The following is a 27,517-nucleotide window of genomic DNA, read 5'->3' as shown; positions in this document are numbered from 1 at the left end:
TGTTTATTCTAGTCTAGGTTCTAATATCGTGTCCAATGGTTAGATACCTACAAATATACAATCAATAATTATCATACATTTAAAATAAGAATAAAACACAAGAGTGATGAAAAAAATTATATTGAGTAGTGAAATTCACAAAGATTTAATAATACATTATATTCAACCATCATGGATAAGGGGGTTAGTTACTCCTTAACATTCAGGATGTTGAAGTAATGATGGAGATAAATGCATCCAGCATTCAGAATGCGCATCTACCTTCTTTCCTTTTAGGTCAAGTGTCCTTCTCCCGAAAATAATTATTTTTCCCTTTCTTCCCCCAGAAGAGGTGATGATTTTCTAGAAGGATTGTTCATTTTGACATCTGACAAACTCCTTATTTTTAGATTTTTTTTGAATTAGATTGAGTCTGCAACTTTGTACTTGATTTTATATTGGAATAACCAACTTTATCAATATCTCCTCTTATTGAGAACTTTGATAACCAAATTCTATCAATATTTTTTAATTTGTTTTATATTTCTACTTATCAATAAAATATTAAATATATAAACCAAATACTTATTAAATATTAAGTAAAACATAAAATATCTAAAAAATTAATAATAAAATAATAATACAAAATAAAAATAAATAAAAAATAAAATATGATAATACCAAATTATCAATATTCGTATTATAAATAGAAGAAATATCTCTTGGAATGTTTGAATTTAATATTAGACTAACATGGTCATGAAATAACACTTAAAGATATTTTAACGGCAAACACAACTTACTATTTCATAAGTTGAATTTATCATTTTATTTGCATTTAAACATGATTTACATCTTACCCTGTTATCTACTTCATTTTGAAATATATTATGATAGTACAATTTATTTTACTTTCTTATACTACTCACTAAATATAGGCGGACCTACGTTATGACCTCCCAAATTTTTCTATATTTACATAATTTATTATATAATTTTAAATATATTTTGTAAAAAAATGATATTTTTAATATATTTTATATATTTGATATTTTTTAATTTGACTTTTTAAATATTTTTTAAATAAAATAATTATTTTCTTAATATTTTTTAAATGATCATTTGTTTAATTTAACCATCTTTTTATTTAATTAATTTTTAATTTTAATCAATATAAATAAAAATTAAGTATAGGAAAATTATAAAAATTATTTATATTTAATTTTATAATTATAATAGTAATAATAATATTATTATTTTTTTATTATCATAAAAAAATAAATACAATACTTTAGTTTATATAAAAGATTTGAGATTACTCTTTTGGTTTTAATTTTAGTTCAAAAATATCAAGTTGGTCCTCTAGTATTTTTTAGTTTCAATTTGTTCTCAATTCTTGAAAAAATGATGCAATTTGGTCTTTTTTTTGTTAAATTTCTTAAATTGGATCAAGGTTTTTCCATAAAAATTAAAGTTGTGAACAATGTTGATTTTCTTTGTTGATGTAATTGACATAATCCTATTTTCAATTTTGATGAAAAATCATTGGTTCGTTTCAAGAAATTTAACAAAAATGATTACATTGCATCAATTTTTAAAAATTTGAGATTAATTTGAGACTAAAAAATCTAAAGGACCAATCTAACATTTTTGAATGAAAAGATGGAACAAAAATTAATTCAACTCTTATCCCAAAATATTGGCTGAATATCTGCCACTTAAAATATGTTCATAAAATAATTTGTATAATTTTAAAGAATAAATCAGATCTTTAAGTTTTGATGCAACCGTTAAAGTTGCTTAGTTTTATCTTTTATTTTAGATTTTTATACAATTTCTTTTTTATCTTCATAAACATAATAATTAGTTTTATATCTTGAAGTCCTTTTACGTTTATTATATATTACTTACCTCGTTCACCTCATATATTTATGCATAAACATTATAAATGTTAATTATATAAATAATTTTTTGTCCCAAATTTTCTCGTTCATACACAACAAAAAATCATATTAATTATGATAATTTTTATCATATATAATGTCTTTTACAATCCACTATATGTGAGAGCTTTTCATACCACTATAAATCTTGCTATCACAAAGGATAAAATGGTGGTGCAACTCAAACGACAACAACTAGTGTCATTTAATATATAATATAAAGCAACAATTTTAAACTTGAAATAAGATTTTTTGAAAGTGTCTTAATATAGTTCATTGAAAAATACCTAATACTCCATTAATTAGACACAATTATTTTCATCATGATATGATATTTCTAATAATCATTATTCTAATAAATTATGAAAAATAGAGTCATTTTTAATTGAAAAATACCTTAAATAGAATCATTATTCAATTTGCAACTTCAATCATTTTTTCACTTACTCTCAAAAAGCCATCACCTCCACCTTCATAAGAAAACATTTTCATCATGTAAATAGATGTGATATATTCAGTTTTTGCATGTATTTTCTACATCAATTAATAAGTAGTGTAAATATTCTTTCACTTTTATATGGACTACATCTACATCGGTTATATAATTGGAGAATATATAAAGTAACCAATATAATTTATTTTTTTTCAAAAATTGATTATCAAGGTACTTTTATATTTTATCGACAAAATTTCAAATTTTCTCATATTTTACCACCCATACTTTTTTTCATTACATTGTACCGTCCTATTTCTTAAATGTTTATACATTTTGTAATTATATTATTAATAAAACCACGTTGCTTTACAAAAAAAGGTTGAGATAGAATATTGACGTTATAAAAGATTTATCCAATCCAGGAAAATTAACAAATACAATAATAAAATGTGCAAGAAAAAACATTTGGATAAGGTGCAATGATAATATTTAAATGGTAACACACAGTTAAATGATAACAAACACAGCTATTTCACGTTTTAGAGATTTGCATGAATCATAGGGCTTCCTTTCAAAATAGTTTCACCGATCCATTCAAAAGGAGGATTCATTGACTTTTAAAATTGTGAAAGCGAATTGTTTTTCGTGAGATTTAATTATCTTTGGAGATCCATCTTAATTAGAGATGAAAATAAATTATAATATAAAATAAGGTAAATCTTATCTTATTAATTTAGTTGGTGAAAATGAATTAAATTTAAACCTTTGCGTTAATTAAAATTTAGACATATCGTGTCTTTCTTTGAATCCTATGGTTGATGACGGTTGAGATTTATAAATGGAGGAGTTAGGGCAAAAATAAAGGGATTACGGAGTCAATTTTGATTTCTAAATAATGAAACTGTTTTAATACATAAAAAATGTGAGACTGAATTTGAGAGTGCATGGAGCATGTCCCTACTTATTGTATAAGCAATTATGAAAAGGCACTAAGTAGTTGTTCCTTGCTTTGAGGGCATTAAGGAGGTGAGAAAATGGTGGGAGGAAAGTGCATCACTTTTTCAAATGGTGGCTACTATTCTTCCTATAACTCCTCAGTTTGTTCATCTTGTTGCTTATGCCACTTTCCTGTCATCTTTCAAGAAAAAAGATTTTGAACTTTGAGTACTTTCCCGGACTCAATTTTGACAAAATTAGTATTTTAAGCTCTATCACAAACAAGAAAAACGTTTATTTTTTATATAAGTAAAATGTGTGATAAATATATGTTTAAATATAAATTATATTTAAACATAAATTTTAGAATTGAATATGCTTTTAATTCTTAAATTTTCGTATAAAATTAGAATTTATCGGTGTACCACATTTGATAAAATTTGGTTCTCAATTTTAAAAAGCTAACACATATATTTCTTTTAGTCAAATTGTGTTAATTTTTTTTATTTCTCGTGCTTTTAGACCCAACACCAGTTGGGTGAGTGGTTCAAAATGACATTCTTGTAGTCTTATGTTTTGTTAAGTGAAGCTAAGGAGTCTTTATGGTGTTAGATCCAATATTGATATAATCAATCAGGATTTAATGATAATTAATTCAATAACCTTTAAAGGAAGAGTCAGGTAATAATGATCTGGGGATAATGAAAGGCAAGAGGGAAGGAAAAAGGTCAGGACTAGACAAAAATAAAGGATCATGAACCGTAAGAAGTATGGAAAAGGGACTTTTATCTCTCTTTTTTTACTACAAGAGTGTCAAATAACATATTAAGATTTGGTTTGAAAAATATCAAATCAAATGTTAGTGTAAAATATTGTTTAACATATAAAAAAAATTAACATCGATGAGTTAATAAAATTATATTCATTTATTTTTATGTTTAACATCCAAAATGTATTAAAATTTGAGATATAAACAAATTTTAATTTAATGTCTAAATTTAAAGACTACAAAAAATATTTAATCTTAAATTTAAAATAAGTATTCTATAAATTAAGAACGGTATAGAATTAAGTGTAAAAAGGAAATATTCCATGAATGAATAAACCCTAACAGTTTGGTGGAAGGTAGAGGTAGGATAGAGTGTGCAGGGTACTAAATCGGGTATGTAGCCCTTGCTTGGGAATTATTGTTCCCTCAAAAGGGCAATAGTGATTGACACATAGGGCTATATGAAATGAGTCATCATCATGTGCCCGCAGAAAATTAGAAATGAGAAACAAATAGAAATTGCAATTATAATATAATATGTATAAAGAAACTAAGCAATGATTGATTCTATTGTATTGGTCTATCCAATTATGGGAACCCTAGCTATCATATATTTAACATTCTCTTCTCATTCTTTCGTGAACGTCTCAGCTACGAGATAGCTATCATATACTTAATCCTTTAAAATCAATGTATTACCAATTTCATTCATAACTATTTTTTATCTATTCACAATTATGACTAAATATTTAAATTTAATATGAAATGTAAGAACAAAAATGCAAATATCACATTTAATCCATCAAAACAAAACTTAACATTTCACTTCCAAATGAATTACCTACTTAAGCAAAACAAGATCAATGATAAATAAACCACTTACAACACTTTAAACTATAAATTGCAACCTAAACCCAAGATCAAATATCTTGAGCACTTGCATCATCATCATCTTGGAAGCATCTAGATCAACACCTTTTATCTTCATCGTAGGCTTGTCTCCATTTTTTTCAATGGTAGATGTAATCAAACAAGGACTTGTCAAAACTCTAACGTCATTAACACCTAGTTTAGATTAATTGTTGATTGATTCATCTTGTAGCCTACGTAATAAAAAAGTAAATTATAAAATGTCATGAAATTATACGTATAAAATTGTAATGAAAGTGGAAATGTTTACCTTTGTTGATGACTTGTCTCTTCATGTGTCCTTGTTTCACTTTTGACAATTTCAAATACTAATTCCCATTGTGCAATTGTAGTTAATAATGTAGTATGATATGTTTGGATTAAAAAAGTAATATTTGGTGGTGAACCTTCAAAATGTATTGAACTATTATGTTAAAAAGCTTTCTTTAATCACATGCAATCATGTATGAAGTTTACAAGTTTAAAAACTTCATAGTCAGTGATTTTTGTTTAGCTATCTCAACTCTTTTGTATGTCACAAATATTCATAATGATTTTTTTTTATAGTCAAACGGTTGAGAATCCAAGTATGAGTCTAAGTCCCACATTAAATAAAAATGAGAATGTTGAACACCATATAAGAATCAAGGCCTATAATCCTATCACATCCTTAAGATTTTTAGTTAAGAGGGGTGTCCTTATGTCTGGGTTGGGTTCATGCTCATTATTGTTGTATCTCCAAGTGTTAATTTTAATCTATTCATAAGTTGAACAAAAATTTAAGTGTTTATATCAGAAGATATACACTTTATTTTCACACCTTATCTAGTTTAACAATTTTGATTTAGAATTTATAGATTGAGGTTTTGATAAAACAAAGAATAAAGGAAATACATAACTCTCAAAATGTCATATTGCATTCTTTAATAAATATTCAAGAAAAGAAAATAGATTGAATTATTTTTTATAAAAGTAGTTAAATTAATTTTTTTTATAATAATAGTACCAAATTGAAAATAAATAAATAGTGGGATCAAATAAATAAATTATGTGAGGGCCAATAGTGTAATGGTTGAATTGAGAATATCAATTTAGAAAGATGAGAAAGAAAAATAATAATTAATTTATTTGAAAGAGATTGACAAGTCAGAAAAGGGATCTGAAATTATATATTTAGCTATATCATGTTCCATCAGCATGAAGAAGAGATATATGCCAAATGGATTAAGTACAACGACTAATCAGAATACATTCTAAGATTTGTCAAATCCGAATCTATGGAAAATAGATACATTTTTCATCTAAATTTGACTATACAAATACCCATCAAATGATGTATTAAAGGATTCTTAACATCTTAATTATTCTTTCACTAGATCATATCCTAATTAAATCTTCTACATTAATCAACTTATTATAGCCACACAATTAAATGATATTTTTAATACATACTATTATGGTATCAAGTATTAGTAATTAATATTGATGACAATCTTTAATCCAACCATAATATGGGTATATACACCTCTTACCAAGGTTTATTTCATACTAAAATAATATCATCATGAATCGATTCATGGATCACTAAATATATATATAAATTGTGTCAAATACTAATAAGAATCAAACTATAAAATTTAGTAGATGGGGTCTAAAATCCAATTAACATGTAAGTATTATAATTCATATAAAATATTTTAACTTTTCAAAATAACCAAAGAATATATATGATAGATAATATCTTTTAAATATATTAATATATAAAAATCGTCAATTACACGTTTTTCCTAAATTTATTCTAGAAATTAGTATTCTGCTATTCCACTTATTTTCAAATTTCTAACTACTTATATGCTTTAAAAGTTAACTAAATTACTATACATTATGAACTCTAAATCATTTTTTAAGACAATAATATTCCATAGCCAATCATAGAATAATTTTTGTCTTAGAAAATTGAAAACAAAAGAAAAGAAATATTACATTTTAGCAAAGACTCCAACTATTGGAAAAATTTTTGATAAATATTTGATATTTAATTTATTCTTATAATATTTATGTAATTTATGGGGCTTCACTTCTACCCTCGAGACTGAAAGTTGGTGAAATTTACAGAGAGAGAAAGATACAAGAAAAAAAAATGCATATAGATATAAAATATTTATTAGCAAAACTTAATTTGCCAGCTATATTATATATATATATATATATATATATATATATATATATATATATATATATATATATATATATATATATATATATATATATATATATATATATATATATATATAAAGTAAATTTGATCACTAACAAGGCTAGTAATTTTTTAATTCTTAGTTTAACATGAAAATGTAAATAGAATATTTAATTATAAACTATAATTATTTATAATTTAATGATGATAATCCTAAAGAAAGGAAAAATATTGAAAAATAAGTTATATATACTTCAATTAATCTAAAACGATTAGAAAAGGAAAATTAATTTTATCATAAACACTATTAAAAAAACTTATATTTTCTGTCAATTTTGTTTGAAATTTTTATGTAAAAAATATTTATAAATTTTGTTATAAAAAAAAAATACAGGAAAGTGCTGTTAATTTTTTGGCTAAATATTTTATATAAAACACTTTTGGCAACAAATTTTATAAGAAATATTTATAAATTTTATAATTTTTTAGGAGATAATTATCCACGAAAGAATTATCGGTCAATTTAAATCTTAGAAAAAATAGTAGAAAAAAGTTTTTTCTTGTAATTTTTTTTAACAAATTTGTAAGAAAATTCTCATGTAATATGAGATTTTTTAATAGTGAAAAAAATTTAAAAAAATATTATATTTTTGTAAAATTAAATAACAATTATATGATATTGTGTATATAGTGAAACTTCGATATAAAAATAATTTTATATATATATATATATATATATATAATTGAAATAAAAAATAATCCAGAGGTCAAGGACCATCAATGCATACTTTCTGTCTCTGAATGTTCTTCGTAATTAAGTTATCTATGTCAGGTTTTAATCAAATCAATTGTTTGTTTTTTTTTTTCTTCATAGATAAATCTTCTTTTGTGATTGGTTAAATATGGGTATAATATAGATACAGATAATATATTCAACTTTTTAAATGTACAGGGGGATGGAGATGATTATTATATATCTGCCTCGTTTTCGTTTTTATTATAATTTCATTCTTAATATTTAATATTAAAAAAATCTGTATCTCTTGATATTAAATTTTTTATCATTTTTATTTTTAAATAATGCTTGGAATAATAATGGGATCGGTAGTATTGCTATCCAATAACTATGAAGATCAGAAAACAAAAATCATATCAATAAGATATAAAGATAAGAATGTAAATAAATTTTTACTTCAAAATAAAAGTAAAATAGTCCAACTTGCAACAACTCAACCTTATAAAAAAAAACCGTCTTGAAGAATAATTAAATTTGATCTTAATACGTATACGATTATAATCATGAAACCACTATTTTAGTGTTCTATTATAGAGATGTTTTGGTTTGATAAAAGGGATTATGAAGAATTAAATTGAAAAATTGATTATATAATTAATATTTATCCACAGTAGTGGAGGTTTGATTCCTGATCCCGTGATGCATTGTCTAGAATAAAATCAATGGAACATTTTATATGAAATCTTATTTGGAATCAAAGTACTACTAATAGTAATGAGGGTAAGTAACCCTAGAAAGATTCCACGCCAACATCTTTATTACCTCGTGTTTGCATAACCAATTAGTTGCTACTTTTCAAAAGCCAAATTAATTGTCCATCAAATTCACAAGTCACTTGATCCTCTCACACAAAGTCAAAAACTTTATCACCAAATCATTCATCACTATATTATGCATCTATCTCCGGTCAAAAATAACCTTTTTTTTTAAATTCAATATATTGTTGATATTATATAAAAGAAGATCAAGTTGTTATTTTTTATGATGTCCAAGTGAATAAAAGATGTATTTAGAGTTAGGTCAAAATATAACTCATTAGAATCTTAATCATGTGCATAATCTATTATGAGTCAATATGGCACAAAAATTTGAAAGTTATTTGAAAAACTAAACCATTAATATGTTAGGTGAACAATCTAATTGATTAGAAATCTAATCATTTAGAAAATTAATAGAGTCAATTAAATTTCTCAGCACAAGTTTTTAAATATGAAAATTGGCATTCTATATCCATATCTTGCAGCAATTGAAATTTGGAAATTCGGACAAAGATTGAGAAGATGCATTCTTGAAGCATATTGGAAGAATTCGTTGAAGTTCATCATGATCCCTCAAGATTAGAATCAACTACATGGATCTTGACTTGGCAAGATAAAGGAAAATCATATTTGAACAAGGTGTATTGAATCTGATTACTGATTTGTGATTTTTGTATTATGTTGTTTGTTTGAAACATTATGAAAGTGATTGTATGATGCAAGTGTGTATATAACCTTGCTTAAGTATTCTTTTCTTGTCTTAGAGTTAAGATTTTCTAAGTGTTTTTGTAAATCTTTGAGACATAGTGGAAGAAACTATCTAGGTGTAGTTTATTTGGAGAACAGATGTAGATTTCAAGAAATCAAACCATTATAAATCATTATAAACCCTTGTGTGTGTTCTATCTTTCCTTCATTATACTTGCTCTTTCTTTCATAATTAAGTTTATTTCTTGGTGATTGATTAGGTCTTTAATTTGTGCATCATCCATTTACTTTGTTAATAGATTAAAGTAACTTTTCTCTTCTCTTGGTTTATGAAAGATTGACCTATCTATTTTAACATATATAATCTAAACAAAAATTAATACATGGATCCTTTAATTCTAATCTTTCTTATGAAAGATCTTATGATAACATCTAAAATAAAATAATCAATTTGATTCACAATTAGTCACATACAAGGATATCAACTAACTCAATGCAATGTCAAAATATTAATTGTACACTAAATTGAAATTTAGTACAAATTGGTTTTACTGTCCAAAGAAAACAAAGTTTAAGAAAAAGATAAAGATAAACTCAAAAACACTTAAGATGACCATGTTAAAAAATGAATTTTAAATCTAATTCAATCTTATAAACTTGACTTATATGTTAAGATTTTTATCTATTTATATAATATAAGTTCATTTTAATTTTATTTTTATTTTTATTTTTAGTAGGATCTCCAAAATATACCTATACCTCTAATAAATTTAACTATTTCTTTTTTAATTTCTTTTATATACTTATATTAGAACACAGAAACGAGTCTAGATGACTTAACATTGATTAGTTATGGGCTTGAGTGATAATTTTTGTTAAATAATTATTTAATTTTATTGTTATATATTTCTCCCAACTCAAAATAATAACAGGGTAACCTGAAACACATTTATAGACCATATATATATCCTAATTAATTTGTTTTTTATTGAGATGAGAGAAAAATAACCCACGTGGCGCTATAATATCTATCACGATACATTTAATATCATAAATTGAATTTATTCACTGTCCGATTTTGTCTCTTTCATTTATTATTTATATTTATAGTATTTATATATTTGGAAAATAAGAATCACTTTAGCCACACATAAATTGTTTAAGTGAATATGTACAATTAGTTATTTTAATTTATTAATTTTGAGTAAGTAATAAACTTCATCAACATCTTAATCGCTTGGTGGAAAATTAAGTCAGTGCTAATATCATATGCCTGGCTATGATGAAGCTTTCACTCATGAGAACAGGTAAATGAAGTGCGAATTCAAAAATCATATTATGAAATATATTTTCTCTATTTTCAATTTATATAGTTCTGAAAGGCCAACAACAATTTCATCAAAGAAAATACATGTTTTTTCATAATCGGAATGCTTCCAACAGATTTGTGATAAATTTATAACAATTTTTTATTAAATATATTTTTTCTTTTTTAACTATTTAAAAAAATTGTCTAATATCTAAAAAAACTATATATCTATTATGTTATGCACTCTATAAAAATTTTATATAAAATATTGTTCTTAACAAATAATAACAAACAATTTTATATTATATGGAAATCCGTTTATTATATAAATACCATTTTACGTTTCGCGTACTAGGAAGGATATATAGAACATTCAATTTGATCAAAAATAAGAAAATCCAATGTTTTCTCCCCTATCAAATCTCTATGTCATTTTCAACAAAATAAGATTTTTCTGAATTGTTTAAATAATTTAATTCTAAATTTAACATATACCCTAAATATGTAAATAAGATGAAATGTTAGAGCATCGCACAGGTGCTCTACAATATTAATTAATTAACTTTATGTTAATAAAAAATAGGATAAATTACTTTTTTAGTTCTTGTTGTGAAGTTTCAAAATGGTCCTTTAAATATTTAAAATCTCAATTTAGTTCTTTAATTTTCATAAGTGACTTAATTTGATTCTTTCTGTTTAAATTAAACAAACGCTGTTCACACAGTACTCACGTAGCATAATTGAACTGATACGTGTCAAAAATTTTAAAAGGGGATGTAATTGACGTGGCATGAGTTGTAATGAAACCCTAAATGTTGGATACGTTCCAAATTGAGAAGGTTTTCTTTCCCCTTCCATTTTTTTCGTTGTTGTTGTGAAATTCTTGTGAAATCCTGCTAGTATATTGTGGCGAGTTTGTTGTGTTTTAAAGCATGTCCCAAGTTAACTCTTGTTGTTCTTGCACGTGTTCGGACAATGGAAATGGTGGTTTCTCCTTTGCTGGTGGTGGGTGGAAAGGGTTGGGTGTAACTCCAATTTGTTAGTGTGGAGATGTTGCTGTCATCAGAACTGCCAGAACAACTAGGAATGCTGGGAAGAAATTTTGGAGATGCCCAAATTTCAAGGTTAGTTGCATGAGTGTTGTTGCAGATTTTTTTTTTTTTAAATTATCCAATGCAATTATTGTTTATTGGTTTTTGTCTTTGTTTAATGAACAGGGAGGAAATCAAGAATCTGTTAGGTGTAACTATTTCAAGTGGTGTGCAGAAGATGATATTGACAAAAGAGATAGTGTTATCTTTAGCCAAAATAGGAAGATTTGTAGTTTAGAAAATGATTCAACTCAGCAAACAAATAACAATCACAAAATGATATACAAGCATCGAAATCAAAAACAAACCCAAACATCATAGTACACCCAAAACCCCAAAATCATATTCAACTCAAAAGCTTAAAACCCTAAAATTGATTTCGAAAAAATTGGAAGCTCACCTGGATTGTTGAACGCCTTTGATCACAATGTCAAAAATCAATTTGATGCAGTGCCTTCTGATCCCAATGACAATCAAACCCTAGGTTAGCCTTCTCCACGATCAAGAACTTCGAACACTTCTCAGCTTATAATCTTGTACATAACCATTGTTACGAGCCACGTAATTAAAACCCATACACAATCATAAAGCCATGTCACTATTTCGTTTTGAATTTTAACGATGTTAACTTTGGAGACCAAATTGAGTCACTTATGAAAATTAGAAGACTAAATTGAGACTCCAAATATTTAGAGGACCATTTTGAAACTTCACAACAAATTCGAGGACTAAAACAGTAATTTAGCCTAAAAAATAATGTAAATAAGAAAGAATGATGAAAGCTAATAGGCGACTTCATAAGATAAGCTAGTGGGGTTACTAATATGAAAAAATAAAAGTGTGCTTTTTTGGTAGGATTCTGGTTAGTATTAGTAATCTTATGTATGCAACAAATATTTCCAAAATAATATTGATTATTTACACGACTGTAGGTCCAGCAATATCATTAGGATAAAAAATATTCATATTTGTGGTTATCCACAGATCAAATTCACAATGGATATAAAATGAATATTGTAAATGGATACCCGCAAATAATGGATATATGTATTTTGTATACGCACATGTTAAATGGCCGTGTATAGGTATCATTGTATTTATATCTGTAGATACTTGTACCCGTTATACTTTTATTTAAATTAAATAAAAAAACATGATTAAAATATTAACACATTAATTGTGAATGAATTATTTTTTATTTATTGATTTTAAAATACAATTTATCTTTCTTTGTAAACTTACATTTAAACACTATATTTAAATGATTTATTTTTACTTTGTTAGATGAATATTGTATATTTTATTTTACTTGAATTATAGTTAAAATATGTTGTTAAATATTAAAAAAGTTAAAAATACCTGCAAGTATTCACAAATATTCATAAACATTAAAAAGATATATAAATATCCATATAACAAATACCCTTATGAATACAGAACGTATATTTATCCGATGAATACGATACCAGATGACTACTACCGGCAACTGCACCCCCATTAACATCCCTTATCATCCCTCTTCTCAATATTACAGTTTAAGAGTGTTTTTTTTTTTTTTCTCACTTGTTCGTCTCAATAGTTGGCTAAATTATAAGAAACATGAAAGATATATCATTTAAAGCAAAACGTTGTAATATTAAAAACCATATATATTTTTATTATTATAAACAGTTAAACCACACCGTTTAAATAACTCAGGAGAAATTCGGCATTTATTATCCCAGTTGAGAAACCAAACTCCATATTGATCTACTCGTTTATTCTATTTTGCATTTTTTTTAAATAGTCAGTCAAGTCTTTCTTTTCCCTTATATAGAGTTAGAAGATGAGGAAAAGAACAAAAAAAATTAATCAACAAGTCATCTTATTATTTACAAAATCAAATAGTTCAGAAAAAAAAAATAAAAAAAAAATTTTAAAATTTAATATAAAAATTCAATTAAAAAAACTTTTAAATAAGCAAGAAAAAAACGTAGGGTAAACATAAAAGTATTTGAATTCTAAAATGGTGGAAATAGAAATCGACGTCAACGTAATGAGAAAAGATGAAGTCGTTATCCTATGGGTAGGCTTAGGTATCATTATCCTATCCTTATATATATATATAGGTTGCTTTCCACATTGAATGATCAGAAGGAATCTGTCTTTGGTGTCTCTGGTGGGGGCAACTGCATGTCAAAATTCATGCCTTTTCCACCATTTTTCATTCAACTTGGGTGAACTCGTAATTTTGATTTCAGAGGGCTAAAAAAATATAATTTAAGAAAAAATTAAATTGTTGCATGCAAATCATATTAAAAATAACAATAATAATATAGACATAGTTTTCAGAAACTAAAAAATACATTATAACAAATAAATAAAATGGTATTTATTTACTAATGAGCTTTCAATGAAATAATATACAAATTTTTAGTTAGAAATAAAATCATTGGAAAGTACATCATGAACATTTTAATCAACAAAAGCTAGAGATGTTATGATACTGGTTCCTAACGAACATATAAATGTAACCAGTAAACACCATAAAATTAATCACATGAGACAACAGAGAGAGCGACCCTGAGATCATTAGAAGTTCCACATATATACATGCGGTAAGTTTCAACGTTTTGTTGGGAAACAGTAGCAGTAGGAATAGCATAGTGATTACCATTCACTCCATGCACTGAAAAAATAATCTCCCTCCGAATTGGTTCATGACCATTGAGAAGATTGCCCATACTCAAAACCTTTCTCCAAGATTGGTTTGCAGTGGGTTGAACAAACATATTTGCCACCGCTTCTCTCTCTTCATTCCACACTGCTTGTTTCTTGTCAAACTCCTAAGCATATATAAGACAGAGGAATGAATATGTATGTAAGTCCATGCTGATATTTTCTCCATTATACATTTCAAGGTATTGAGACATTTCACCTTTTCTTCTACCAGGCCTATTCCCAATCTAGGAATATAGAAGTTATAGAAATCACTGAAAATTTCTCGGGCTAGGCGTGGTGCTTGTAAGAACTTGCGATGAAGAGAAGCTGCAAGAGTCAGTAATTTCTCTACGTGCTGGAAAACAATACACAGTCGTCTTAGGTCTTCAATAGTCTCACTATCAGGGGATAAACGATTTTCTGCAACAAAATGGAGCTTGAGTAAAATATAATTCTTTTCCATGGAAGAGTTAGATTAAAGAATGTATATACTATATGCCTTGCAAGGGCTTCAAAGCAGGAGCCAAAGTAAGGTAAAGGTGCTGCATCATAGATTCCATCTGTTTCAGCTCTCCATAATTGGTTTGAATTAAGGTGTCGGCTGCTGCTCCAAAGGCAGTACACAGCATTTGCTCAAGCAACTGATGTGGTTGTAAAGTTTCCAGATACTGAAGAACCTAGAAACTTATTGATAACAAAAAATTATTTAAACATTTTTTTTTGTCGAAATATTATTTTTAAAGTTATCTCTAGTGTTTGCTTTTACTATGAAACTACCGAGTTCACAACAATATGTTTCCCAACATGGAATGAATAGGAAGCATACACATGTCTAGAAAATATAGGTACCTTCTCTCCTTCTCGATTTGGATCTAGAAGAGGCTTCTGTCCAGAAACAGGAAGAGCAGGTGAGCGGCTCCAAATATTTCTCCACGAGTTCCCATTCTCAGACATTCTCTCTGAAAGTTTTCCTCTTGGAGACGGATTATCTTTAGACATCTCAACCTCAAGGTCATCATCTATCCAATCCCCAGGTGAATGACAGCGAATAAAATCTTCAAAAACAGCATTTGGATTTGCTGCTTTAAATGCTGACATGTCTAGCATTATCAAAGCAAATTACTGTTTCGTCATATGACATTATTATCATGAACTAGAATCCTGCATTCATTATTATAGCAATTCTTTTCTAAAATACATATTTATAGATACAGTCTACTCATAACAAAATAGGGTCAGGAGAGGATTTCGTGAGGACGGGATACACTGCACTAACATCCCACCAATTAAAAAGATTTTATAGAACCTTTCCTTGCCAAAACTACGTCGAAAACCAGTTTAGTTTGTTGGTTTATCTTGAAAAATTAACATGCAACAGTTGAAAATGGAATAAAAAATGAATGATTTCATTCAGTCTTAGACATGCGCATGTTGTCTTAAATTGGTAGATATGGTCAACAAATAATACGTGTAATTCAATACTAGGTATATGAAAATCTTCTTTCTTTAAATCTATTGGAGATCTCACATTAATTAGAACTAATAAGTGAGCACAATCCTCACCTAACAGAATTATTTTGTAAAGATGAATTAAGTTTAAACTTACTTCCTAATATGGTATTAGAGTCGGTCTTAACAAGGTTTGTTGGGTCTGTCATGTCACCCACTATCAAACCACTCACGATTATTTAGTCAATTTTGTGACAATGAGTTAGACTTTGTTAGATATTGTTCCACGATTATTTTAGTTAGTTTTGTGAGAATGAATAAACATAAAACTCACTTTTTTGTATATTCAATGATGATGGTAGATCAAATCTTTACAGAAATGTCAAAGCATCATGATCAAGTATTCCAAGCATTTAGGTTTTTTTGACATATCATAGCTCTACATCCAGATTTGACATTTTTTTCTCCGGAAAAAGATAACCGTAACATGTATAAATTATAATAACTAAAATAATAGTGATTTAAAATAACGGGACAATCTGGTGATTTAACTCCTAATGCAAGCAGCTTACATGACAATAAAAGCCATCAAAAGCCATTTGATTCTATCCACTAATGGATGTTAAAATTAAGTTAGACGCCCTTATTAGAGTTACCTGAAGCTAATCTGTCCTTTACCACCAGGGTAGAGAAATTCTGCAAAAAGAATAACAGGGAATGGTTAGAAACAATGTAATGTACGAAAGGTCGAATCACATGTGTATGGCATCTACTATTTGAATCCTAAAGTGTGTTCTCTTTGCTCCAAAAACTGAAAGCAAAATATGCACGGGAACTAAGTCAGTACTCACAACATTATCTATACAAGTGTGTGCTTAGATGAGTGCTCAAAAACTAATTTTTATGACAAAAGAAAATTGGTATTAAAATTCCGTGTAACTTTTTTTATCTAATACTAACAATGAGTCGTCCCCAACCACACTTTCCTCCTGAAATTACATTCGCTAACTATTTATGTCCACAGTACAAATTAATTTTAAAAAATTAATAACTTGAGAAACACAATATTCAATCTAACTACAAACAACAGGAAAGCAAAGTTTGTGACCTCAGTTATAGACTCAATTTGATCTTCACTACCAATACAGTCTTGATAATCCTCATTCACTTCGCATTTCTTCTCAATGCATACTGCAAGCTGAATAGCAAAGCGAAAAAGAGAATTCCCATCTTAGGCATATCACCATGTATTCTATACAATACAAACACCAATTTAAAAGCTCGATAAAACATTTATAATACACCATAATTAAGGATGATAAAAGAAAAAACAATAAGTTGATTAAAAAAAAGGAGCCCATATTCACAGAGCAAGTAAATATATAATTTATCGTAATACAAAATGCACTGCTATTGAAGAGAAAAAGTCAATACAAATTCAAAAACGGTAGTTAAGAATGTTCTAGGAAATTAACATTTAAAACAAAATTTCACATTAAAATATATGTAAAATAAACAAGATTACGTGAAATACATTTCATCAAATATCCTTTAAAGATTATTAAACAAAAATTACCATCTGAAGTTTTTGGTTAATCAAACAAGTGGAAAGGTCAATTGAACCATTTGCTGTCATTCGAGGGATTAATTGTGACTCTTCCCAACACCTCCTAACCTCTCGTACGAACTCCATCCATAGGACAGCAATAGCTGATATACAGACCAAAATGAAGTCATGCAATTGAAAATATACAGTACAAGCAAGATATCTCAAAAACTCAATCCCACCATGGTGGTCAGAATTTTGCTAATTTCTATTGTTATGCACCAATAAAACCCTCACTTCGGTACATACCTCTAATGTTGCAGTCACAAAACCAAAGAGAGTGTAAACAAAATTGTGCAAAGAGTGATTCAAGAGGTGCGCCTTTTATTGCTCGAGAAGTCCTATTTCCACCATAAGCAGACTCTGTGACCTGTACTCCTGTAGATATTATGGAAGCAATTTTATAACAAAATAAATAATGATCTACTTTTGAACTTTAACATCCAAATAACCCTCAATGCCATGTTAGGCATGCCAAGGATATTTGGAAAATGCTGCAATCAGATATAAATCATAATCCTGAAAATAAGTTTCATGAATCATGTGGTAAACAAAAAGAATATGAAATAAGAAAAGGCCCAAAGTAGTTCAATAGATTGAAATATTCTATAATTTCTCATGATCTGCATGTAAGACAACCAAGGATTCTTTTCAAGAACTTGAAATATAACACTTGTAAATTTCTTAGTTGTTTGGTAATGAATTCATAATATCCTTTTGTATATATCTATGTGGCAATAGTGGCCCTATTGACTACTGCGACTAGTTGAATAGTGCGATGAGTTGGATAGAATAAAGTAAACAGAATTCCATGTCCTATGCAACAATAGAGTCACTAAAGTAGCTTTGAAACAAGAACAGTCAATTTCAATTTCTGTATACTACATTTACCTGTCCATACACGATTTTTTTTTGTAAACCTTCCCTATTTTACTCAATCTCTTTTCCGTTTCTCAGGAAACACTCTACCTTCTTAATGATGATATATCGAAACATCAAACAAGTTAAATGCCTTAAACACTACTAAGTAAAATCGTAGTAAATATTCAATCTTCTATTATTCAAAACAAATCAGAACAGCCCATAATCAAAGGAGAATTTTACATGCCTTATAAAAGCTACTTTTTGTCTATTTTCCTACTATAATTTGTGCTTGAATCTGATAAAATATCAATTTGGAGGCCAGTTCTACCGTGCTACCATGTTATTTGCACCTTGTCCTGTTGGCAGATTTATCGACCATCAATTGGATACAGGTGCAGAATTTATAAACTGCCAACAATGCAAGATGCCAGTGACAATGGTGCACCGAAGCATTCATATAAATGAGAAACAAAGTATAAAGGGCGAAGAACTAAGTGCCTTTTTGAAATAGCTCTTTCAGCACTTGATCGCTGACAGTTTGTGGCGGTATAATCATTGAGGAATTCAAATTCTCAGAACCAGAGTTATCATCTGCTACAGGCCAGAAGAGAGAAAATGTTGAACTACTATACCAATTACTGATAGCATTATCAACTATTAATGCAAAACCTGCAGGAATATGAAAATATACTATAGTATATACACCAAAACAGATTCAAACCTGAAACAAAATTTCCCATAAATCGGGCCTCAAATGACGTTTTCAATGCATCAACTAGAATATGCAACCGGGATGCAAATCCATTTTGATTCCATTCAGAACCTTCAAGCCTGTATGATTGAACAAAATATAATAATCAATAGAAAGTTAAATAGCAAAACCTATTTGGACCTCATTCAGTTCAGCTTTTATTTCAAAGAAAAACATTCTTATTTTGAAAAAGAAAAATCTCTCAAAATATTTGTGTGTTTTTCTAAACTTTAAAAAAGCCAGAGTAAAAAATTCACCTCCTTCCCTCTCCTCTCCTTCTTTCCTATTTATATCTGACTAACACCTCAAGTAAATGACTCATGAATATTCTAACTATCTTAACTAATTCTTCTTCTGTGTGTATCCTAACAAGTTACTTTGAGTAGCTTCTTAAAAGAAGTTGTGACTAATTATAACTACTATTTTACATAAAAAAATATGTTTTTGCAGTTTAATCCAACAAAATATAGCTTCAACTTCTCGTAAACTATCTCAGAACGAATCACATTTTTTAAAAGCTTGGATATATGATCCATTGAGAAGTATTAGAAACTGATCAGATTTCAATAATGAACTCTATTCATAATTGCATGAAAAAACAATAATAGACTATATCTATGTATTGCCAGTTGCTGCTACCAAAAGATTCTCGATTTTGCTTAATCGTGCAATTCTGCAAGGAACCATAGTTAATGCTCTAACAAGGAGGAAACAAAATTCACAGATGGTAACCATTGTCTCCTATAATTACAAGTTATAACAAAAACCATACGTAGAACTACAACTAATCTATCCATTATAATTTTATAAGTTTGTAATATTGATTCATGTGGAGGAAAATGAAAATTCTGAGCGTATGGATTTTTATTTTTACTAAGTTTATGAGGAGGAAGCAAAAATAGAAGAAATGTATACTTGTAAAGTATAATTTCCCTGATTTTGTCAGAACTCGATTTAAAGTTAAGTGAATGGAAAGAATGGGAATGGTTGTGCTCAGCTCTCAAGATTAAAATCAGGGAGGTTACATTACAGGTCAGAGACAGAAAAATAAAGAGCAAGTAAATAGAAAGAAAAATCTCCCTCCAGGAAAGTTAAAACTCGTGACTCTTCCTCTATTTTATTCTCCACACCTGAACCAAATCTTCTCTCTCCTATTGCTAAAACTTTTTAACTAATTGACAGAATCCTAGTTGTAATTCAACTAACTGAATTAATTAAATCCTCCAATTCCTTCTACTCGTTAATTCTTTCTAGTATACAGTATACACTCTCTTACTTGGGGTCTGATATTGTATTACCGTTTAGTATATACTTAGTAAGCAATACTCATCACAGTACTTGTCATTGGAATTTGGTTATCCGTATTCCAGTGAAAAAACCGTACAGTTTTGGAGGACAACTTGGAGAGATCAACCACTTCTCAGCTTCATAAGGTGAAGCATTTTCCAGTTCATCCATTTCCAAAGAACTTTCAACCATCTTCTTTGACCATATCGTAATCAGCTCAAAACCTGTACGCAGCCTATTCCTATATTAAATGGAAGTGGCATTTACATTTCACAATAAAGAATAACATGGAAAAAATAAAATGAAGCTTGCATAGCTTTTAATAATTAAAAACCAGAATGAAATTTTGACATAAAAATTTCGAAAAGACAAATGTAACCAAACAATATTGGGGCAAAAGTTCTCATAATAGATAGACATGCACAAAGAACAAAATAGATATAAATAAATATGGGCTTTAAATTAATATCGGGTACAGTGGAAATGGCAAGAAGAATCACAAGAAACTTATTTCAGTGATGAGAATTTCATGTAGCACATGCAAAAGGCACATTTTCAGGAAGGCTATTGGAAAGAGTTAAAAGCATTTAATGTACTGAATCGTTTTTTCTCGTGTATGCAAATAATCCCATCACACCTCGGCTTCTGTGACTAACAGTGTAGTCAAAGACACCAAAAGGCCATTTGGCTTCTCAGGCTCCTAAGTGCCAAGATATCCAAGCAAATTAAGGGGACCATTCACGTTATATTGTGGTTTCTATATGCTAAGTGGCACAAATATTCAAAAACATGTTTTAGTCTTAAAACGTGCTGTATCTAACAAAAGCATCCATGCAATGACCTAAACTACTTCTACCAACATGTTCCCAATCCCAGGGATTTACCTTTAACAGGATCTTCTGCAGAATACCACTCACTCCAAGGACAATCATTATCCCACAGTGTTTCATTAGAGGTTTCACCAGTAAGATTTTCTCCAGAATTTGTATTTTGAGCATCAATGGCTTTCATATTGTAATCATCATGAGGAAGCATGTTATATGTTAGCCTCATTGCAAATTGCACTTTGAAAAGATTAGTAGGAAGATCCAATGTGGAGTACGCCTTCAGTATCAAATGGAAATTAATTACTACAGGTAAAGTTCCAGCGACACTGCTGATTAGAAGTCAGCATACAACTTCTCACATCAACATATAAACATAAAATAGATAGGAGAAAGAGAATAGATCAAATAAATAACTTCCGTACAAAGCTCACAGAAGGCTGTTAATTCTTACATGCAAACATAAACATAAAATAAAACATTAATTAAGAACAGTGTAGCATTACCAACTAAGAGTGTCCACTCTTGAATGATAGGTATTTCTTCATTTATTTATATACCCATTTATCATATTTTATCTCTAGTTACCCACTCCATGGCACGGGCCACCCTTGGGAGAGAGTTTAATGAATTGGTAACAGTTACAAGTCCATCTTGAGTAGAACAAAAAAATTTTCTATGCAATACTTAAACAATGAGGCTGTCTCACTTAATAAACTAGTCTTTTTAGGTTGGGTTCTAGTTATGAATTCTAGTCATAACAGTGACCCACTTGTTTCATATCAGTAATTACGTCGGTATTAGTTTACGAGAGTGAATTTATGGAAGAACAATGCACAAAGAGTAGATCTCATTAAAAAATTTCTTGCAAAACCACGAAAATTGAGAAAAAATTAAATAAATGTCTAATAAACAGCATGGGTCAGGAACTCACAAACTTAGATACAAACAAGTCATACAGGCCTTCCAAATGCATCAGTCTTCTCGGAACCTGACTACAAATCCAATCTGCTTCAAACCTTCTTGTAAATACAGTACTCATGTTCTGAATTCCAATATATGCTTTACGTGAAGATTCATGAACTGGAACAAATGCTGGCCATAAACTACATAGTATTATAAGAAACTACACCAAATAATATAGTAACATTTCCAATAAGAATAAGAGAAATTACACTCACACGTTCTTTACTCTTATTACAACCAATCCCTGTCATTTCTATATTAATATAAGGAGGATACTAACTTTTATGTCTATTTTGGTCCACACATTTTTTTACAATTTTACCCTGTTATTAAAGCTTTTTTTTTCCTATTATGCTAATTGTTATTTTAATTATAACAAAAATGCAGACACCCACTAGTTTAAAAGTATAATAAATAAATATATAATAACAATTGTGTAAATCCAAATTAAAATCACACTTGTTAAAATTGTCAAGATAAAAAATTATAAATTATTGTCATTATAAAAATATTAGTATTTTATATATTAGATACTTCCTCGATAAATTATGCATAAAATATCTTAGAATATTAGATGTGGATATATATCAGAAACGCATACATGATAAGATTGAAGTATAAGAGCAACATGAACACTTGAAGGAAATTAGAAAAACATCTGATGGGTATGTTCACCAGAGGAGAGGTACAGGAAGGCAAAAAAGATGCTGTCAGCGAGTGGGTGTTGCCAGAGAAGTTTCATGCATGGATGTGGCAATGAAGGTTGGGCCATGTGGCAAAATTGAGTGCACAGAAAGATTGATCAATTCATAGGCGAATTCAGTGATCAAGTTGTCAGATCATCAATTATGAATTATTTGTATTGGTTTACACTTGTATACGTACCAATATAACTAGATTTTATTTACTATTCTACTTTAATCTTCTTTTTGCTCAGTATGCTTCTCTATTTACTTGCAATAATAAATCCTTAATCTTTAACACCATTCTACTTCCAGCAAATCCTTATTTTTTAGGAGGGACTCGGATTTAGAATGGAAAAGTTACAATAAATTTGTTGAAGTCTTTTTTCCAACTTTTTTTCAAATGTGCAGGCTTACAATTATGTGAGGTGGGTATGACCAAACAATTAAGGGATTTTATGTTTGTTGAGAAAATAGAGAGTTTTCGGGTGTAGCTAGAGAAAAATACTGAAGGTGCAAGTGTGATTTATTTCAAATAAAAGAGACTTAATAAAACCAAATATCCTAACAAGTAGCATTTTAGTAACTGATTGTAGTCAGACATTAAATGCAAATGCAAAATAGATGTGCCTATGCACACAAGTTATTGTAAATTTCTCAACTAGATAAACATTAAAAAACAAGGAACAATAGTTACCTTGAACAATTTGACAAAGCAATTGCAACAGCACTCAGTAGCTTGCTTGCTTCTGGTGCATCAAGAACAGCACTGCTTGCACTTTTAGGAGAAATCACCTAGTGTTGTGCAAGGTAATGAGTGTGTTCTTAGTGAAAGCATTAAATTTTCAACGAAAGGCTAGATAAAAACATCAAGTGTATAAAATTGATGCAGTGAAGTGTAAAATAGTTTTACCGTCATTTAATCACAATTCACAGTTAGTATGACCTTTTAGGTATTCATTGTATAACGCAACAAACTTATCATACTCGAAAGTTTGTGATTGGATGGCAGGATAAAACTATACAGCATTGTCAGTGCATAACCTTTTTATTCAAACATTAAAGCATACCAAAAATTCCTTTACACCAAAACATAGTTGCAGATCATGAAAAGCAGACCTCCAGTCCGCCATGCCAGGTTTGCCTGTATCATCCAGAAGACCCAGTTAGATTAAAATAAAATTTAATCAGCCCAACCCGACGTCAACTGACTAACATCAACCCAGTGCTCAAGGCTCCCACCTAGTGGGTTTGGGGACCATAGGTCAAATATGCATGGCCTTACCCCCAAAAGCAGAGAGGTTAGTTCCATTATCTAAACACACAATCTCCAGTCTAGAAAAACAGTAACTTTACCCTTGTGTCAATGTTCATCTTACTCGATGGATTAGCAAAAATATTTCCATATTACCATTAATGTTGGTCTCAAAATAGTACTCCATGCAGTAACTTTCTGTGCCATACTTCAATTCAGATTTGACCTTGTACGAATATTTGGAATACCCTAATGCAACTGCACCTTTATCCTAGATCGAAAGAAAAGATGTTTGATAAGGTAAAAAAAAATTAAAAGGGGAGATGTAACTTTTAAGAAAACATCTAACTATGTACACTAATATTGCATATTAAGACACTGTACTGTAGCAAACACAACTGAATTAAAGACTTCATTATTTTCATATGAATGTCTTTACATGATGTATAAACTTTTCTTTATCCAGCAAGTAAGGATAGAATAGATATCATGTGAATTGTAATGTATTTTTTTGCTTTATTATCCAAAAAGAAAATGTATGAATAAGAATAATAGGACATGACCACTTTTGCTTCCCATTTTATAAGGATGGACCCTAAACATTTTAACGGAGTCAATGACAACAAGCATCTTCAATTACTGATCTTAGAAAGTAGATTTAAGAATAATTCACTTTACAAAATTGGCTTACAAAGTAAAGTTTACATTCACTTATATACTATAATTTGATTATATCTTCAACTGACATGGAACCTCCAACATACTCCCTTACACCAAGGATTGGACATCTCAAGCATCGGACTAGCCATTAGATAGTAGGTGACATAATAGGCTCAACAAACCTAATTAGAATAGACTTTGGTACCATCTTAATAGGCCTCACAAAACCAACTAGTAAATGATATTAGGGTCAGTCTTAGTAAGGTTTTTGAGGTTGAGTTAGGCTTAAAACTCACTTTTTAAGATAATATTAAAGTTTGTTCTAACAAGGTTGTTGAGTTAAGTAAGGCCTAAATCCTCTTTATAAGAAATGTCATACCTCAATAAAGGTGGTGATTATTGAATAAAATATGAAGAAGTCAAAAACCCATTTGGGGGCTAAATTGTTAGGATCAAATGCTTATCACTAGGCCAAAAGCTATAGTCTTTAGTCAGGGCACAACTATTTTTACTTAAGAATGTAACACAAGCCCAAGCATCACGATTCGATTGTGACCCGACCCACTGGGCCTCTATCACGGAACAATTGATGCCACATGCAACAATCTCCCCTCTCAGCAATTGTCTTCCAAGGAATCCCACACTTAGATTGTGACTTGGCCCACCTCACCTCTGTCATGGGACAATTGTGCAACTCGCAACATAAACTAATAATATATATGGGAACTGAATAAAAATAAGGTCCCATTTAGATAAAGTTCTCCCTATAAACTTCTGGAAAAAGAAAATAAAAAGGAAAAAATGAATTGAGTTTCTACTTTAAATTAAAATTAACTTATGTATCTCAGTCTTTGGAGAAATTGAATGAGAGTTTCCATAAAAGTTAAGTGTACAAGTTGATTTTAGATTATAACGAAGCTCAACTCATTTAACCCACTCTGTTGTCCAAGTGCTGGTGAAATATTTTATTGATATAAACCCTAAGTATTATCCATACTAAGAACAACTAACTTGCATTCCTCAATAACAAAATCAACCCAAAAATATTAATTAAAGGATAAATTTATCTCGAAACTAAGCAAGCTTACCAATAACCTCGTTGGAGTATCGGCCATCCAATTCCGACAAACTGCCTCTATTTCATAAATAAACCTGCTTAAAAAGAATAAAGGTATATTCCGTTTACCATTCCTCTCGCAGTTTCCACGATAAGCATACTAAGAGCAGAGGAATTTTTATTAGGAGAACACAAACCTTTCCCATGGAGAAGCAATAGTGAAATCATCAAAATTCTCAGACTGCAATGCAAGGAGAGGAAGTAAATTGGCATTGGCTCTAATTCTATAATCACACTGGAGCAACAGAAACGAGTGAATAACTAAAGAATGCAAAAGATAAGAAAAATGAAACACTTCTTCCTCTGCAACGCAATCTTCGTCGGCGTCAGGTTCAACCTTGGTGGAGACGGAGAACGAAGCCATGAAAAATGGTATACAACACAAGGGTGGAGACGGAGAACGAAATGTGTCTTAAAACACCATATATCAACTCTTGTTCTTTCTTCCTTGGTAATAAAATAGGTTAAGTACTTTTTACCTAGGGTAAAATAGCTTAAGTAAGTTTAAAATTCTAAAAATAGTTTAAGTACTTTTTACATACGGTAAATCTTTAAAGTTTAAATATTTTTTATGATAAATGAAAAATGATAATATAATGTTATAGATATAATTAATACTATATTTAAGACCCTTGTTTCTATTTATCATTATTATTGATAAAGCTGTAAAAAAATAAATTTAAAGAAGAAAAAATAATACAAAATATATTTAGAAAATATATTTAAAGTTTTATAGAAAAAATTCACATCTTTATTACAAGATATGTTGTGAATACTATGTAAGCAATGGGTCAATAATCCAATCTTTTGTTTCTTTCTCATGTCTATGTCTTGTGATTGATAGTGTAAAATGAAGTAAATTATGAGTTGATATTAAAAAAATTTAAGTAATAAATTTATAAAAAAAAAGTCAATTTTGTTTATCTTTATTTAATATAGGATTCAACTTACACTTAAATTTCTAAAACTATATTCCTTTTTTCTACGCATTTTATTCCCTCAATTATATAAGTTCAAGTTAAATTCTGTAATTGTATAACTTCAATATTTGAATTGATAAAATTTAGAAGTTGTTCGATTTGTTAAAAAGTTACCACAAGTTAATTTAAGGATGTTTTCTCCAAGTAGCTAAAGATGTTTCGATTGAACTTTTTTTGTCAAAAAGACATCGGATTAAAATAAGTGAAATTTTCCGTAGATTTAAAGATATTCTTATCAAGATTAATTGAAATGTTATATAATATAAATATATTAAGGGTAGTTTAATATTATATTCTTATAATATTTAAATATTTATATTTGTTAAGTCTTATATCTTTATTCGAAATAATATCAATTTTTTTTTCATGTTTTCTTATGCTTAATTTCTTTTTTGTCATAATTGATGATGTTAGAACTAAACTTAAGTTAATAATGATGATGTAATGTATCTAAAGTCGAGTGAAGTATGTTCTCATTAAAGTTAGTTTATAATTTTTTATATATATAGCAAGACAACATGAAAATATACTAATTGAAGTCGAG

At 28.6% G+C, this 27,517-nt stretch overlaps 1 protein-coding gene across 6 annotated transcripts; it reads right to left on the bottom strand.

The window, feature by feature from the left end:
• Positions 1-14,187: 14,187 nt before the first annotated feature.
• On the bottom strand, positions 14,188-26,422 carry LOC114194725 (uncharacterized). Of its 6 annotated transcripts, XM_028085102.2 has the most exons (19): positions 26,289-26,416; positions 26,131-26,174; positions 25,965-26,028; positions 24,373-24,487; positions 24,032-24,105; positions 23,659-23,756; positions 22,247-22,418; positions 21,373-21,592; positions 20,586-20,712; positions 19,172-19,281; positions 18,949-19,044; positions 17,836-17,964; positions 17,557-17,690; positions 17,089-17,178; positions 16,637-16,676; positions 15,381-15,631; positions 15,031-15,208; positions 14,749-14,951; positions 14,188-14,656 (listed from the first exon to the last, which is right to left on the bottom strand). In XM_028085102.2, exons 1-19 carry the CDS (start codon positions 26,355-26,357, stop codon positions 14,363-14,365), a joined length of 2,508 nt encoding a protein of 835 aa, XP_027940903.2. In that variant the 5' UTR covers positions 26,358-26,416; the 3' UTR covers positions 14,188-14,362. The 6 variants fall into 6 exon arrangements, with proteins under 6 accessions (XP_027940903.2, XP_027940899.2, XP_027940900.2 ...); XM_028085098.2 differs by having other exon boundaries at positions 26,131-26,422; XM_028085099.2 differs by having other exon boundaries at positions 18,949-19,041; positions 26,131-26,422.
• Between the last annotated feature and the right edge of the window lie 1,095 nt (positions 26,423-27,517).

This window comes from Vigna unguiculata, chromosome 8 (genome assembly GCF_037176805.1).
Source record: "Vigna unguiculata cultivar grain cowpea cultivar isolate G323 ecotype 2 chromosome 8, ASM3717680v1, whole genome shotgun sequence".
Lineage (NCBI taxonomy): Eukaryota > Viridiplantae > Streptophyta > Magnoliopsida > Fabales > Fabaceae > Vigna > Vigna unguiculata.
Note: the sequence above shows the minus strand (reverse complement) of the source record. Positions and strands in the feature narration are given on the sequence as shown.

What these genes read in the sequence shown, in the direction of transcription:
- LOC114194725 (XM_028085098.2), bottom strand. Translation starts at nt 26,357, where the DNA reads ATGGCTTCGTTCTCCGTCTCCACCAAGGTTGAACCTGACGCCGACGAA. An exon ending in AAAGGACAGATTAGCTTCAG is followed by an intron (nt 15,632 to 16,636) that starts GTAACTCTAATA and finishes TGATAATGCTAG; the next exon opens with ACATGTCAGCATTTAAAGCA. An exon ending in TAGGCCTGGTAGAAGAAAAG is followed by an intron (nt 14,657 to 14,748) that starts GTGAAATGTCTC and finishes ATATATGCTTAG; the next exon opens with GAGTTTGACAAGAAACAAGC.